Source organism: Octopus bimaculoides, chromosome 13, assembly GCF_046866305.1.
Source record: "Octopus bimaculoides isolate indiv1 chromosome 13, ASM4686630v1, whole genome shotgun sequence".
Lineage (NCBI taxonomy): Eukaryota > Metazoa > Mollusca > Cephalopoda > Octopoda > Octopodidae > Octopus > Octopus bimaculoides.
The window spans coordinates 35526472-35543971 of NC_142940.1; the positions used below are offsets into that span (position 1 = coordinate 35526472).

The 17500-nt window shown below is 35.4% G+C and overlaps 1 protein-coding gene across 2 annotated transcripts in view; it reads right to left on the minus strand.

The window, feature by feature from the left end:
• Positions 1-17500, minus strand: part of LOC106880606 (glutamate receptor ionotropic, NMDA 3A) — an 851602-nt gene that overhangs the window by 128180 nt on the left and 705922 nt on the right. For both annotated transcript variants that reach the window (XM_052972427.2, XM_052972428.2), the window contains exon 8: positions 440-559. In XM_052972427.2, coding sequence (XP_052828387.1) covers positions 440-559 — 120 coding nt within the window. The remainder of the gene's footprint in view (positions 1-439; positions 560-17500) is intronic.

Below are 17500 nucleotides of genomic sequence, written 5' to 3' on the forward strand. Positions count from 1 at the left end.
TCTATCTATCTCTATGTCTGCACGTATATATGTGTCAGTTCAAATAGAATGTCACTTTCTGTGGGTGAGGGTTTTTTGACTCCTATTTCTAACAATGCTACTGCGCCCTTGGTCAATTTAAGTGACGGTGAATTATTTCTTTTCGGTTTAAATTGCGTTCAGCCACCTTTATTACACACACACACACACACACACACACACACACACACACACACACACACACACACACACACACACACAAATATATATGAAATACATGATAAGAACTTTCTTACATATACACTTGTCTATACATGCACTAACAGTTATGGTTCGCACACAGTATCAGAATTATAAATTTCTAAATAATTCTGTAATCTAAAATCCTAGTTCTTTTGTTATCAAAGAGAATCGTTTGACGAATTAAGTCCTAAAAATAATATAAAAAGCGTAAACTTACTCTTATGGTGCTCTTTTGGAAAAGACGTGTAAATTCCTTATTTTTTACAATACTGATCATTTCTTTGGCAGAATCTTGAGGAGAAACCAATTCAGCGCTTGTTATAATCCGATGTAATCTCTAAAATGGAAGAATTATTGTTCAGTTAATAACCTTCAGTTTTATGACATTCAAATAAATGAGTTGAATATAACAGCATAGTTAATGAATATTCATTATGACGCTGATACAGATGGTAACGATGAAGATAAAGACAATGGTTGTGATGGAGCTGATGTGATGGTGGGGGATGGTAATGATTGCCCCAACAGTTATGATAATTGTGATAACAGTGACAACGATGAAGCTGATATTTATGACTAGGAGGACGATGATCAGAAAGATTATGGTGACAATGATGACAATGATGATAACAACCAAATGATTGGGTTTGTAAATCATGACAGAATATTTCAGTCAACCGAAACCTCTTTGAAGAGTCGATGGAATATATTTTATACCATGGAGCAACCTACTAGAATTGACAAATCCTACACAAGCAATATCTGAGTGCCTGAAAAAGACGGAAGTATCTGTTGGATAATGTAGTTTGAGATACAGCGTTGGAATAAATGTTGTGATGGCCTCGACTGGAGTTGTATTCATCATAAGTTTGCTTTATAAGGGCTGACCAATGGCTAAAGAACGACAGCAACAGTAACAAAGGCTGTGAGTGTCTCTCTTGCAATCCAGTTTTGACAAAGGTTTCTTGTATTGTAGTTGAAAAAAAAAAAAGAGATTGACCTGAGGCTGTTGCGAAAAGGACAGGCGGTCTTCATCACTCTGGTGGTTTGGTCAAAAGAAGTGGTGTGAGAGACAGGACTGCAAACGTCGGAGATAGACATCTTCCTCTTTGGATAACCCCCTCATCGACGTTTTCAGGTTTCGTTAAAAAAGAGGAAACTGATGGTTGAATGGGAAATGCTTCCTTCCAGCAGATCATTTAGAAGGTGACTGAGTGTGGCGAACCTGCTCTGAGCATGCGCCTTTAGAGTGGAGAATGTTTTAATGATTTATTCCGTATAAATGTGTTCTTTTACATTTCTACTTCATTCCATTTTTGCATTTTGTTTATTTTTTTGAGCTTTTATACCCCAGGAAGAAATTATTATTATTATTATTATTATTACTATTATTATTATTATTATTATTATTGTTGTTGCTGTTGTTGAGATTGTTGTCAGTAGTAGTAGTAGTAGTAGTAGTAGTAGTAGTAGTAGTGTCGCTGTTATTTTTGTACTTTTTGCTGTTGATGTTGTTGCTTTTGTTTTTGTTGTTGATGTTGCTTTTGTTATTGTTGTTGTTGTTGGTAGTGGTGGTATTGGTGGTGGTGCAGTGGCGTCATCGTTGTTGTTTTCTGAAAGGGACTCGTTCGCATATTCTAGTCCAAAGACTGATATATATTTTAGTTGCCATGCTCAGAAATATCAAATGTCAAAATAATGTTCTGAGAGAACAATTTTGTTACATTGACCGATTCTATTGCTATTTTCTGCAAGTTACTTATTTCTATTCTTACAGGTAAACTCACGTTTTATTTCTTCCCAAATGCATTTGTGATATTATTCCAGCTGTACCAATATAGAATGAAATTATGGTACTTTTCTCATGTGTCAAAATGATTTACATTTCAAAGCTTTATCAGTGAATGTTGTTGTTATGGCTGTTGTTGTTGTTGTTTTTCTTTATCAAAGGTAATTTTATCACGCCAATACTGTAGTAATTGTTAATGCTAATGTCAGCCGATAGAAACACTGTATTTTTGTTTTTATAAAGTGCAATCATGTAGGATTATTTCGCATGTAAACTAGTGATCAATTTCTGTTATAATTTGCCTACAATTGACTGTTACGTCTTCAAAGACAATTGGATATTTATGTTAGTACTACACGTTATTTGCGACTAGTTGAAATTGGGGTAGTATTAATATTTAGCAAGGCTTAAGTTAAGGTCTTTTAGTTGTGGGAGTGTTGGGAGGGGTAATGTAGCATATTCACATGTAATACACTCTATTGTTTTTGTTGTTATGCTTCGTTATTTTTAGAAGGCAATCTCATATATTTTCACAATACTTCTGTGTCCTTGTTTAGTTTAGATATTTACTTCTAGTCGAAGGGTAATATTTCATTTCTTTACTCTGGTGTATCTGGTTTTGGTATATTTAGTATATCTTTAGCTATCTACATCTAGTATCTTTTATCTTTTGCTTGTTTCAATCATTAAATAGCGACCGTTCTAGGACACCGTCTTGAAGAATTTTAGTCGAATTAATCGACCCCGATACTTATTTTCTTTTAGGCCTAGCACTTATCGTATCGCTCTCTTGTGCGGAATCGCCACGTTACGGGGACATAAACACACCAACTCCGGTCATCAAGCAGCAGTGTCGGACACACACAGACAAAGATACATACACACACACACACAGAGACAAAGATAACACACACACACACATACACACACACACACACACACACACACACACACACACACACACACACACACACACATATATATATATATATATATTTATGATAGACTTTTTTCAGTTTCCGTATCCTAAATCCACTGACAAGGATTTGGTCGGCCCGAGGCGATAGTAGACGACACTCGCCCAAGGAGCCACGCAGTGAGACTGAACCCGGAACCATACGACAAGCAATCAAACTTCTTATCACTTAAAATACGAAATAATTCTAAACCATGTTCCATCTTTACATTTATCTGATACGATATTTCTTTCGAAATTGTCTTTGGCTTATTGGTCATCTCACAGAATTTACTTACTTCTGGGTTGGATTAATTTTTATGAACTCTTTATGCCACTCTATTCGAAAATAGACTGTATCCCGTCCAGTATATTACAAAGTGAAATGCATTGCTGTCAAACTTAAACAGTCACCTTTTGAAATTAATAATAGCTTAGTCATCTCAAACGTCAATTTTAGTCACAAATGAGCAACATGCCGACTGGAATTAGTCGAATAACAAATGTATCGCTTCCCGGATGATTATCTTATTTCCGATTACAGTACATAGTGCGTGCTGGCTGAACATCGTATTACCGAATGCAGAACTAATGACTTGCTATGTGATTATCACATTACCGTATATACTACACAGCTCTTGCCGTGTAATCAACACATTGCTTACTGCAATACATATATGATGTCCTAATCAGATTAGATACTTTAAGATATACAGTGTCCCATCAGAGTGTCGTCCTGTCTCTTCTTCTTGATGTTCTGTATTGGTGTTTATATAAATTTCTAAAATCATTTACAATAAGCATCTTAGCAGTTAATTTATAACTGCTTTAAATAGATTCTGAACGTCTAGTTTGTGTGAAAAACAAAAAGGATTTCAATAAATTTCAAGAAATTAGTTTTATGATGTCCGATTGTTAGAAATGATATAACCAGATACAACACACACGTTATTGTATTACATATAATGGAAGCAATCAATATTCATACTAGTATCATAAGTTGTGCAATTTCTAAGACAATTATTGTAAACTCGTCATTAGTTATAATTGTAATAGCTTTAATTACACACATTTAGTTTTGTTTCAAACGCCCATGCAGCTAGCAACCATACTGTTTCCATTTGAAGGAACTGTAAGTATTAATAATAAGGAATTCGTAAAATAGAATGTATGTATGCAGACACACACACACACACACGCACGCACACACATACACGCACATATACGCACATACATGCATATGCGTGAGGGTGTGTATCTCTTTCTCCCTCTCTGGTTCTATATATGTATATATGTATATATGTCTCTCTCTCTCTCTCTCTCTCTCTCTATATATATATATATATATATATATATATATATATATATATATATATATATATATATATATATATATATATATATATATATACACACACACACAAACATTCATGTGCACATATATATGTATGCGTATGTATATAATGTTACATGGAGGTTAATAACATGCATATATATATATATATATATATATATATATATATATATATATGCATGTTATTAACCTCCATGTAACATTATATATATATATATATATATATATATATATATAATGTATGTGTGTGTGTGTATCTATGTATGTATAAATGTGTGTATGTGTGTATAATGCAAGTAAAAATGAATATAGTCTAATTTTATTATTAGTTACAATTGTTTCTCTCCCATTCCATTTCTGACGCCATTGCACGTGAATGATTGAAAGTTAGAGAATACTGCATAACGCGTATATGTGCAGTTGATTATAGTGGAGTAGTACTTCATCAGATTAGTCTGATGCCGTGCCTTTTCACAATTAAATTAAGGTTATTGCTTTCAACCTATTTTAAGAACAACAACGGACAAATTTTTCTAATGAGATAACTAAGTACTAAGAACTGAGTTGAATTTATTGTAAAGTTCAAGATGACCAGAACTTTGCAATGTGTGTGTGTGTGTGTGTGTGTGTGTGTGTGTGTGTGTGTGTGTGTGTGTGTGTGTGTGTGTGTGTGTGTGTGTCTGAAAATCTCAGCCAGGTCTTACTTAACAGTAAGTTGCATAATCATGGTCCTGTATACATATTAGTTCTTCACATTATCAGAACTTGTTTCATATTCTGAAATAAATTGATGACGGAAAGATCTAAGTCCAGCGGGTAAAAATTATATAATTCGACCTTAGAATCTTCTTTGAAACACTTGTAAAAATGATATGTGTAATTTACACGTGTCAATTTCAGAACATGCTCTCTGGTTTTGTTGTCTTCTATGTATACTCTGTAATCGTTATAACTATGGAAGACCATTAGAAGGAAATTTCGACTACAAAACACAGTTTCTTTTTATAGCTTTCTCTTTCAGTACATAATAAAACACACGCGCGTACACACACACACACACATTTATATACACATGTGTGTATAAGTAAATTTAAAATTTAAAAGATAATCTTTAATCCTGAAGGGGAAGAAAGGAGGTGAAATATGAAAGAATGTTTGAAGACTATACGATTTTTCGTTCTTATACTAAAAAAGAATAAAGCTGGTGCGATGGAACTAGTAACGTTTGTTAGGATATTCTGACAGAAAAGACTCTTAAAAATGAGTTCAAATATGATTGAATATTTAAAAATAAATAAATAAATAGACAGTATATTCGAAAGAGTTACATAACTGAAGGCAGCCAGTGTAGATAATCAGTGAATCGGAATGTAACAGTGTGTTAAAACGGAAACAGTTCATATGTCAAACCTGTTGCCAGAATATCGATAGAGTTTTTCAAAGTATATTTTCTTCGTTATCGGGTCGATGTTGTCTGGCTGAAATGTTTGAAAAGTGAGCGGTACTGCCGCTTGCTAAGGGATAGAATTACCTACTAAATGGATTTCCATCAGTATCGACGATGAGTATTTAGTTGCTTGATGAACTGAACTTCATGCTCGTTGAATTAAAGTGAAAATAGCGGAATAATTCTAGCAGGTTTTAATCACACGTGTCTGTGCATGATAGGGCTCTACCTTTTTTTATTAGAAGCACGACCCATTCTGACAGTGACAGAAAGAATGCATGTCAGCATGCACTTAGTTGTGCCTTGGAGTACTTCAGTTACACAACCAGTGTTAAAATGAAGACCATTTAATTTAACACCCATTGTGGTTGTTTACACTAAATCAGCCCATATTGAGCAGAACAACTGTTTAAGACAGTATTATTGTAACCATCAAATCTTATAGTTTATCTGAGACTACCATCCAGTACACGCAAACACACACACTCACACACACACATATGCACACACATACACACACTCACATCTTTGCGCGCGCGTGTGTGTGTGTGGGGGGGTAGTATGGTGAATGTTTAAGGAGTTCGGGTTCGAGACCACTACGTGTCATATCCTATAGCCTTCAGCCTTGTGAAATTTTGGCAGAATCAAACTGTGTAGATACTCGTTGAGTGGACTGAATCTGCAATTTAAAGGTCCGGCCTTGTTACACGCTGTGTCACACTGATCCTGCCTGGAGGGTATGTTAGGACTACACCTGTCTGCTGAATATTCAGCCGCTTACATGCTAAACCAATGAGCTTGGTAATTTAGTTGATCAAATAACTGAATACTCATGGTCGGAAATTCCAAGCGAAATACAGTCATATTATCCAAAACATTTCTCTATTTCTTAAACATTGAAGAGTATGGTGTGAAAGAGAGAGAGAGAGAGAGAGAGAGAGAGAGAGAGAGAGAGAGAGAGAGAAAGAGAGAGAGAGAGGCAGACGGACAAACAGACAGACAGACAGAGAGGCAGACGGACAGACAGACAGACAGACAGACAGAGACAGAGACAGACAGACGGACAGACAGACAGGCAGACGGACAGACAGACAGACAGACCGACAGACAGACAGACAGACAGACAGACAGACAGACAGACAGACAGGCAGGCAGACAGACAGACAGACAGACAGACAGACAGGCAGGCAGACAGACAGATTTAGCTACAATTTCTAACTAGTCAGCAAGCCACCACGTCATCAGACACTCGTAGATGTATTGTAAATTACACCAGAAGATTTAATGGTCAGGTCATAAAAAAACTCTTTTAATTCTTTGTCTCATTACAATAAGCAAAGGAAATGCATAATATCCTAGTTTATCGCAATTAACAAACATGGAACGATACAGCCCATATCTACCGTTGATCTATACACATTATTTTCATAATGCTTGTCTTAAATAGATTTTAATTAACTTTTAGTTAAGGGTGAATTAAAATTTAATTAACTATTTAATTAGATGTCCTTAGATCTCAATTAAATTTAATCAGAATTTTGATTACACTTAATTAGATTTTAGTTAATTTTTAATTACTTTAATTAAAATTTTACGAAAGTTTTTATTAAAATAATATTTTGAATTACTTTGTATTTTAAAATAAATTTTTATTGCATTTTAATAATAATTTCGTTAAGTTATTAATCAAAATTTCATGAAATTTTATTTTATTCGTTAAATTTCTGAAATTAGCTTGACAATACATTTGGTTATAATTCTTAAATTCTGTTGCGTTTTGCATCTTCATAGGTTTTACTTTAATAATAAATTTCAATAAAGTATTTGGCACTGGTGTCTAGTTTACCAAACTGCTGAGAACAATCGTTGTATAAGAACCATACAATGTTTCTAACTGATTTCTTTACCAAACATTTAGCAATACTTCTTCAGTTTGTAATTCTTTTCTGTATTTAAGGCTATCTTGATATGGAAGTATCAGGAATCAACAAGAGATTGCGAAAACGCACTTCTAAACAAATAGACGCAGTGCATTCAGTATATTTTATTCTTGTCAAACGGTTTGTAGAAAGGTAGCTATTTTCACAAAAGGGTTACTGGTTTGTTGTTTTGTTTAGTCCTCGGTTAGACTAATCCAGCAAAGCTAAAGTTATTCAAGCCAAAGCCAATCCGAAACTGTGCGGAAGGTGAGATTTAAAATACATTTGATTGCTATTCCTAGCAAATCGAGTGACCAGCTAGGGATTTCTCTATATTGATAAGGATAGTTTTGTGAATTACCAAGAAAGTATGAAAATCCAGCATTTCTGAAATAATAATCTTTTGTTTTAAAGAATATAAATGACGTTAATACACTTGGGTTACAACCCATAATTTTATTCAAATATGTAGAAAGTTAGTTTTATCCAAAAACCTTTACTCAGTTCACTTTCAGATCGAATTTGCGTTTCCTCGTGTGTTATAATTACTCCTTTATCCTCTTCATTCTAATTACTCTTATTTTCCACCCCATCAAAATATTTTAAAACTATAAATTCTTTTGACAAGCTACTGTAATCTAGCCTAAGATCTTCAAATCAAATAATTAATCAGCAGTTTGACTATATATGGCCATTATCTTTGCAAATGTACTTCCTTTTATAACTCACCTGTGACATACAAGTAACCGAACCCATTCTCTTACCTATGTCCCTTCACATCTCACGCAAATTAAACCCTATAACTCACTACCCCCCCCCCCCCCCGCAAGAAGTTCAATCAAGATGCACTAACACCGTAATAGGAAGAACATTGCCTATAACAAGTATAGGGAGTTGCTCATCGTTCATCTCCACCAACTAGGAATAGTTTTATATTTATTGCACAACTAGCTTCACGTTCTCCCATCTCTCAGACTGAAGCAGAATCTGGTTCCTTACAATAAATGTTTCAACTAAATTTGCAAAATACTCTACTGATAAATATGGTTCTATATAAAACTAGAACAGATAAGGGAAGCGAGAGGACGGTCCTCTACGGACGGTATTTGGTGGGAGAACTTTACACATGCATTAGAAGGGAGCACATCATCATCAGTAGTAGTAGTAGTAGTAGTAGCAGCAGCAGCAGCATCATTACGCCGAGCAATATGCTTAGCGGCATTTCTTTCTTATTTACGTTCTGAATTTTTTAACACATAATTATAAGCTACACATGTTTTAGTGGCACCTCCATCGTAACGCCAGTTTACAGGAAAACTCTAAAAGAAAAGTTACGTAATACATGTGGTTTTAGGCATTGGAGAGGTACTTTCGCAGACTTGCATCAAAGTCATGCTATCATATTGAGCGTCTATTAGACCTGGTTGTTAGCAAGGTACCGAGAGGAAATAAAAAGAAAAATATTTTAATGTGTATGTAGGATGGGTCTGTGATGGGAAGATATTATGTCGGTGGTGGGCATCAAGAGGATGAATATGTATAATGATAGGAGGGGGAAGAGAAGAAGGGGAGGAAAACGAATCGAAGAATGCCAAAGAGAAGAATTGGTAGAAGGAGAAGGAAAGGAATATGTAGAGGAAAACGGAGGAAAAAAGCTGGCGATGTGTCAAGCAGTACTGGCAGAGGCATTGTTACCAAGGAAGACGATAAATTTACCCACACAGCGGCATTGGTCTGTGACATCTTAAGGTGAAGAGATCTTTTAAACAGATAACTATACAATTGTCCAGAGTCAAAGGATGAGGATGTTAAAGATGTATGTTGTGGGTTGACCTGAATTTGTGACCTTAGTGTGTTTGGGGACGGGGAGGGAGATACAAATTGGAATAGTAAAAGACGAACATGCATACAGAAATGTAAACATAGACACAGACGTGTATATATACTCAGCGGAAGCAGACACACTTGCACACACAGACACATAAACTACACACACACACACTCGCGTAAACACATACACATATATATATACATACACACACACATATATAAAAATATAAATCTACACACGCAAACACACAGACACCCACAGGATCGTATAAGTATATCATTACGTCCATCCAATCACGTATATACATACATAGATACATGCATACATACCTGCACACCCATATACATACACACACACATACATACATACATACATTCATAAATACATTGTTGTTGTTGGCACTCCGTCGCTTACGACGTCGAGGGTTCCAGCTGATTCGATCAACGGAACAGCCTGCTCGTGAAATTAACGTGCAAGTGGCTGAGCACTCCACAGCCACGTGTACCTTTAACGTAGTTCTCGGGGATATTCAGCGTGACACAGTGTGACAAGGCTGGCCCTTTGAATTACAGGTACAACAGAAACAGGAAGTAAGAGTGAGAGAAAGTTGTGGTGAAGGAGTACAGCAGGGTTCGCCACCATCTCCTATCGGAGCCTCGTGGAGCTTTTAGGTGTTTTCGTTCAATAAACACTCACAACGCCCGGTCTGGGAATCGAAACCGCGATCCTATGACCGCGAGTCCGCTGCCCTAACCACTGGGCCATTGCACCTCCACTACATAAATACATACACCGATGCATATATACATACACAAGTAAATACGCACTTACATATATATATATATAGATAGATATGCATAAATGTACCTATATATACATATATATACTATATATTCACATGTGTGTGTGTGTATATATATATATATATATATATATATATATATATATATACTATATATGCACGTGTATGTATATATATATATGCATATATATGTGTGTATATATGTATATATATATGTGTGTGTGTATGTGTGTGTTTGTACTCGTAAACACAAATATGTATGTTGATATGTATGCATATATGTATGTGTCGGATATACGTGCATTTTAGATTTTCCAACTTAACGACATTGTTCTCAATTACGTATCACTTTTCGTCTTGTAAATAATTCTTGCTAGCTTTTTTTTTTCGTAAATAACGTCTGAATCGTGTTCAACTGATAACATGTTTCTAGTTGGAGAATGAAATTACTTTTGAAATACTTTGACGCTTCTTGATGTTACAAAATATTGCTTTCTGCATCTGCTCTCATTCTGACATTGACGCAATCGACATCGGAGGAGATTGACAAATCTATTTGCTGTTATATCTTTCTATACAGTAATTTGTGTTCCAAATTTAATAGAATGTCTCAAAAATGTCGATGTTATTTATTCCGCGTATGTTTCTTCTTGCAGCCTCAATCATCTAACAGGTATTACATTTTGCGTGTCCCCGTCCCCAGGCAGTATACTTTTGCAGCCTTGGGCTTATGTTGAAAATAAATACTTTTGGAAATTTGCGTGTGACATAATTGCATTTTTAAATATTAGTATTAAATATCAAGTGAAATTGAGAGACAAATAATAATAATAATAATAATAATAATAATAATAATAACAATGATAATAATAATAATAATTCCAGTGGAGTGAGATGTGATCATTTTCTTCCAGTGCTTGAAAATTATCACATCTCACTCCTCTGGAACTTCACCATTCAAACTGACAGAAAGATAGATGTGAATAGGTCAGACATTATATTGAAAGACTTCAAAAAAAAATCATGTCTCCTCATTGATATGGCTGTCACAATCGACATAGATGTATCTTTCCAGACCTACCAAAAACTGAGCAAGTATAAAGATCTTGAAATAGAAATTGGCATAATGTCGAACCTCAAGACTAAAACAATACCTGTTGTCATAGGTACCCGAGGAATGATAGCAAAAGAGGCTGATTCCTACCTAGCTCAGATACCAGGAAACCCCCAAATGGCAGAAATTCAAAAGATAGTACTCATTGGAACTGCCCATATCCTACGTAAAATACTGTCTATGTAATCCCAAATTTTAAAACAAACTCATGATTTTCTTGTTTTCTCAAACATTCTCTGGAACAATACTATGTGCAAACCCAAATATATGATACCCTAGGCATAACACCAACATAAACTTCTAACATGTTGTGTCTTTAGTTCTCTGGGTAAGACTTGGAATCGACTTGCACAAATACAAAACATTGCTCGAATACAACTTGGTCTTCAACTCCGGCATACTTTTCAGAAGAAAATTTGTGATGTTAGGAATATCAACTATCTGCAGGAATTCCACGATTCAAGAATGAGGCACCATATCATATACCTTCTTAAATTCAATCCAGCTCACAGACATATTGGCATGATGTTTTGTACAATGTCTCGATAAGCACGTGGTCTTTGGTGCCTTGAAAATCTCTCCCTACATTCATTTGTTCACTTGGTAAGAGTCCTTCATCTGAAAGAAAAGTATATTCCTTCTCCACAAATATTCCAGTAAGTACCTTCCATATTATATTCAGGCATGCTCAAAGGTGGTAAATTTCCACAACATTCTCCTAACTTGTAGCTTTCATTACAAGTGTTGTCCATACTGTAACCATCCAAGAAAGAACTGCACCACTCTGGACGCATTCATTCAATTGAGTTGCGATTCTTACATGAACCATATTACATATTTTCAACCGAAGGCCATGGATCTCATATGGCCCAGAAGCCTACTACTTTGGTACCTTAGTCATTGATACATCACATCGACTGTGTTTATAGAAATATTTCTGTCTCTTTCCTCAACTCAGTTCGGTCTTGATGATTTCTATCCACTAGACATCATACTGTTTCCCCATATCTCATTGCAGGTCACTTCGATCAAATCAGCGTTAGAAACTGCCTCCTTTCTATCGTTTCCTTCTAAATTGTGGAAGAATTCTTGATTATTTTGGAACAATCTATACTCCTTGAACTGCTTATTTCTGTTCACATATCTTCTGATTTTTCGATAAAGTCCTTTGTCTTAACTGTTCATTAATTTATAGTATCCATTCCTACGTAGTTTATATTTCTTGTCTAATCTCTCTTGATCAACATATTTTTCTATTCTTCCATTTTCCTCTAAACCATTGCTCAATTTTACATAAACCTTGCCTTGGGTGTAAAATATCATTTTCAATGCGTCCTTTTGCATTAATCTTCTTTGTTATCGGCTGTTGTAACTTGTCTTAGGCAATTAGCGCATTAACTCGGATAAGATTCATTGTTTGTGTTATGTCCTATCATACTCCCATCAAGTCTTCTCGTATTCATCGAAATTTTACTTCAGGAGCTTTCATCTAATCCATAAGCTTTCTTCGTAATTCATCATCCAACTGGTTCCCTCCTCTTGTATAACCATCCTTAGCAATACCAGGGTTCAATGAATAACTGTTCTCTTCAGCAGCCCAAACAGCCCCGTTATAATTGCCCCGTTTCCATTCTCTATTTTTCTCTCAGCCTACAGTTTCCACTCTAACGATACTTTGTTGCTCACCTAATTTTAAATGTTCACTTATCCAAGAAAATTCCTCCTCAGTGAACCAAACCTTTCTCCTAATCACCCTCACTTGATTTAGTATCATCATCATCATCATCATCATCATCATCATCATCATCATCATCATCAATTATTATTATTATTATTATTATTATTATTATTATTATTATTATTATTATTATTATTATTATTTTTTTTTTTTTTTTCCAGTTGATTTGCATTTTATTCCAATTTCCGACCAGGCCTCAACCAGAGACCTGAATAACATTTATATTTGGAAAGAAACTTCCTGATAATGTGGTCAGTTGCTGTCAACACAAGTTTTGTGTATGGTAGATTGTTAGTTTCTCGGGAATCTGGTCAAACAATTTGTCACTACTATTCTTCATCATTCCCAGGGAACCCACAACAACAGGTATGGATTTAGATTTTAACTGCAGCATCCTAGATATCTTAATCTCAAGGTCCTTATATTTCGACAATTTTGCAAATTCCTTTGCTGAGATGTTTTTATCAGCAGGTACTGTCATATCAATTAACATGTATGTTTTCTGTCTTGGATCTTTGATGACAATGTCTGATATATTATCATTTATTTACCTATCTGTATGTATCTCATAATCTTATAGATAGTAATATTCTTTCCCTCAGTGACCGGCTCTGGATGATGTTCATACCAGTTCTTACGGTGCGGGATATCATAGAAACAGTATATACTCGATCATGCCTGGTTTTATATTCTGTAGGGGCAACGACTAAGCAACCGGCAACAATGTAGTCAATACTCTCAAGTTTGTCATTGAAGAGTCTACACTTTGTGTGTACCTCCTTGTGTGTGACATTAGACTGACAGTTTCGAGTGAGGAGATTCTGATCTTGTGCCGCTAGGATAAATCCTTGTTTCAGCTTTCAAACCAGCACTCTACAGCCACTAATGGGTTTTTCTCATATTCCCCAGCTCGTTTGGGGTATTGCCCATGCAATGTTTTTTCTTGTCACAGTCTCAATATTTCCTGTTTGGCTTTTGTTTTACATTCTGTGCTGTTTTAGTGGGTGGTGTGTCCGCCTTAACATCATCATAATCAGTGAGGTTTAGCTCTCGTTTGCATTTATATGCCTCCTTTGAGATTGAGTGCAGTTTCTTACTTTGTTCGACCTACCTTACCACTTGAATGTACATTTGAAGTCCCAACCTGGTCGTTTTATCGGACGTTTCAAGTTGGATTAGGCTACTGTCTTCCTTACATGGGAGATAGAGTCTGATTTTGGGTAACGCATCCTGTTTAATGTCAGCAGTTTCTTGATCTTTATGTCCATACGCTGGAGTTCACTCAGATTCCAGTTGATGACATTTAGACTGTACTGGACAACTGGCATCACCAGAGATGCAATTCAGTTCAATTTTCAAGACCATTCTGACACATCTATAATATTCTTTCCTGATCCTTTTCATTGCTGAATCACTTTACCTTCGTGTACCCCAAGATGATTATAAAAACGTTCTTGATCTAGATGTATCATAATCAAATTAGCTGTCAGTTTACCACGTTTGAATGAAGCTATAGTACACTTGTCAAGACCAAATTCCATACTGATGTCGTTACTATTTTTTCACAGTTATTAGTAGCCATTTCAAATCCTTGCCATCTTTTGCAGCGTGAGATAATCTTATCAAAAATTTTGTAACCGTAATTTGTTCTATTTAGCTCGAGGGACAAGGGAATGAGGGAAAGACGGAAGAGGAGAAGAGAAAGTGAATCACCCTGGAATATTCCGCGATCTAGTTTGATGTTCTCTGACACATACCAGCATTTTTGTGGTTGAGAAACAATTTCGTGTTCCAGAGTTCCATACTATGTTGCAGAAAACCTTTTACGAAAGGACAGATTTGTATATATTCATTTAGTGCCTTCAAGATCCAGCTTTGTGGGACATTGTCAAATGCCTTACGATAGTCAATGTATGAGCTATGTGGGAAACTGTCAAATGCCTTACGATAGCCAATGTATGAGCTATGTGGGACACTGTCAGATACCTTATGATAGTCAGTGTATAGGCTATGTGGGAAACTGTCAAATGCCTTACGATAGCCAATGTATGAGTTATGTGGGACACTGTCAGATGCCTTATGATAGTCAGTGTATAAGCTATGTGGGACATTGTCAAATGCCATACGATAGTCAATGTATGAGCTATGTGGGACACTGTCAAATGCCTTACAATAGTCAATGTATGAGCTATGTGGGACACTATTAAATGTCATACGATAGTCAATCCATGTTGTTGTTATCATCATCATCATCATTATTATTATTATTATTATTATTATTATTATTATTATTGTTGTTGTTCAGTAGTTTTATTTTTATAACGTGCTTCCACTTCACTACCGAGCGCAGCTCTGTGCGCCTTGGGTATGTGCTGTGGTTTGCTGTAGTGCTCTTATGTTTACTGTATTGAAAGTGTTTTGTGTAGAATGTGTGCAGAACCCAGTAGTGCAATTTTCTGTATGTTATATATATTTGTCCATATTATTATTATTATTATATTTTCATATACACAAAACAGATTAGATTGCTGGAAAAGAAAAAGTCCTATCATCGGGCTACAACATCCTAGCTGTCCCTAATAACAATGTTTTCTGGAATTGTACAAAACTGAATCTTATGCCTATTTCCTCTATCCATTTGTTCAAATTTTCAGGGATAGTTCCCAATGCACCTATAACGACTAGGATACATTTTATCCACACTTTCCATAGTCTCTGTAATTCAATGGTTAGCTAAGTATAATCTCCTGTTCTTGGATGGAGTCCTCCATTCATATTGAATTGCTTCCTAGTACTTATGTCTAGCTATGTTAGTTCAGTTTTTGTCCAATCTATCAGGTCATCTCATAAGTCCTGTCCGATTTTACCTTTTTTAAAATTGAATGAAATTTAATAGTATTTTAGAATGTCTAATGGAATAAAAAAATTTTATGCCTTTGTGTTCATTTAAACTAATTAAATATTATTTTACAGAATAATAGAATTAAAATTTCTTTGATTAAAACCCTTTGTAACATCCCAAGAGCATTTGAGACACATAATGCTTTATGAGTAAAAAAGGAGAAAATTCTGAAGCCGAAGCGACTCGAAACATACACTCAGTTTATGGGAAAGAATGCTTGAATGAAAGCAGAAGATGGTTTGCAAACTTCAGAAGTGGAAATTTCAGCCTTGAAGATGAAGATCGAACAGGACGTCCAGTTGAGTTTGATGATAAGCTCCTTGAGGCATTACTTGAAGAAAATCCTGCATTATCAGTAGAAGAATTGGCAATGAAGCTTAGTTCAAGCCATACAACTGCTCATCGTCATCTTAAACAACTTGGAAAGGTTCTTAAACTTGGAAAATGGATTCCTCTTGAATTGTCCGAAAGCAACCGCAAATCCCGAGTTAACATCTGCCCTTCTCTCCATTCTCGCGAACTCATTTCAACTTTTTTGGATAGACTTGTGACTGGTGACGAAAAATGGATCTTCTATCGAAATGTTAAACTTCGTAAACAGTGGCTTGGTAAAAGGGAAAAAGCTCAACCACAACTGAGAAGGGAACTTCATGGGGAAAAAGGTTCTTCTCGGTATCTGGTAGGATTGCAAAGGAGTAATTCACTTTGAATTGTTACCACCTAATTCAACAATCAATGTTCTCAAGTCTACTGTCAGCAATTAGAGCGTTTGAACCAAGCTTTGAAGAAAAAAAAAGACCCGCTTCAGTGAATCGAAAAGGAGTGATGTTTCATCAGGACAATGCGCGACTCAACACTGCAAAGATCACATCACAGAAGATCAAAGAGCTTGGTTGGGAAAAACTTCCTCATTCACCTTATTCTCCCGACCTTGTTCCTTCAGACTACCATTCGTTTCGTAGTTTACAGAATCATTTGGAGTACATAACTTTTGCAAGCCAGGAGGAGGTCGAAACTAACATTTCAGAGTTCTTTGCTTTGAAGCCAAAAGAGTTTTATATTGATGGGCTTAAAAAGCTTGTAAATAGATGGAAGGAAGTCATAGATAATCAGGGAAAGTACATTGATGGTTAAATTTTAATTAAATATAACGTTTGATCACTTGTTTTCTTTATTCAAAATTCGGACAGAACTTATAGGATGACCTGGTGCAAAAGCCTTTGAGTATCTTAGTAATGATACTGCCCAAGTATTTCCAGCCTTCACTAGATTCGGGCCATTTAGCTTTGACTTCATTATCTTCCTCACCCTTCTGATATACCCCTTCTCAATTTTCGTTTTCATTTCTATAGTCAGAAAAAAATCTGCTGCCTTTGTAGCAAAATTTGAAACCATTATTATTATTATTATTATTATTATTATTATTA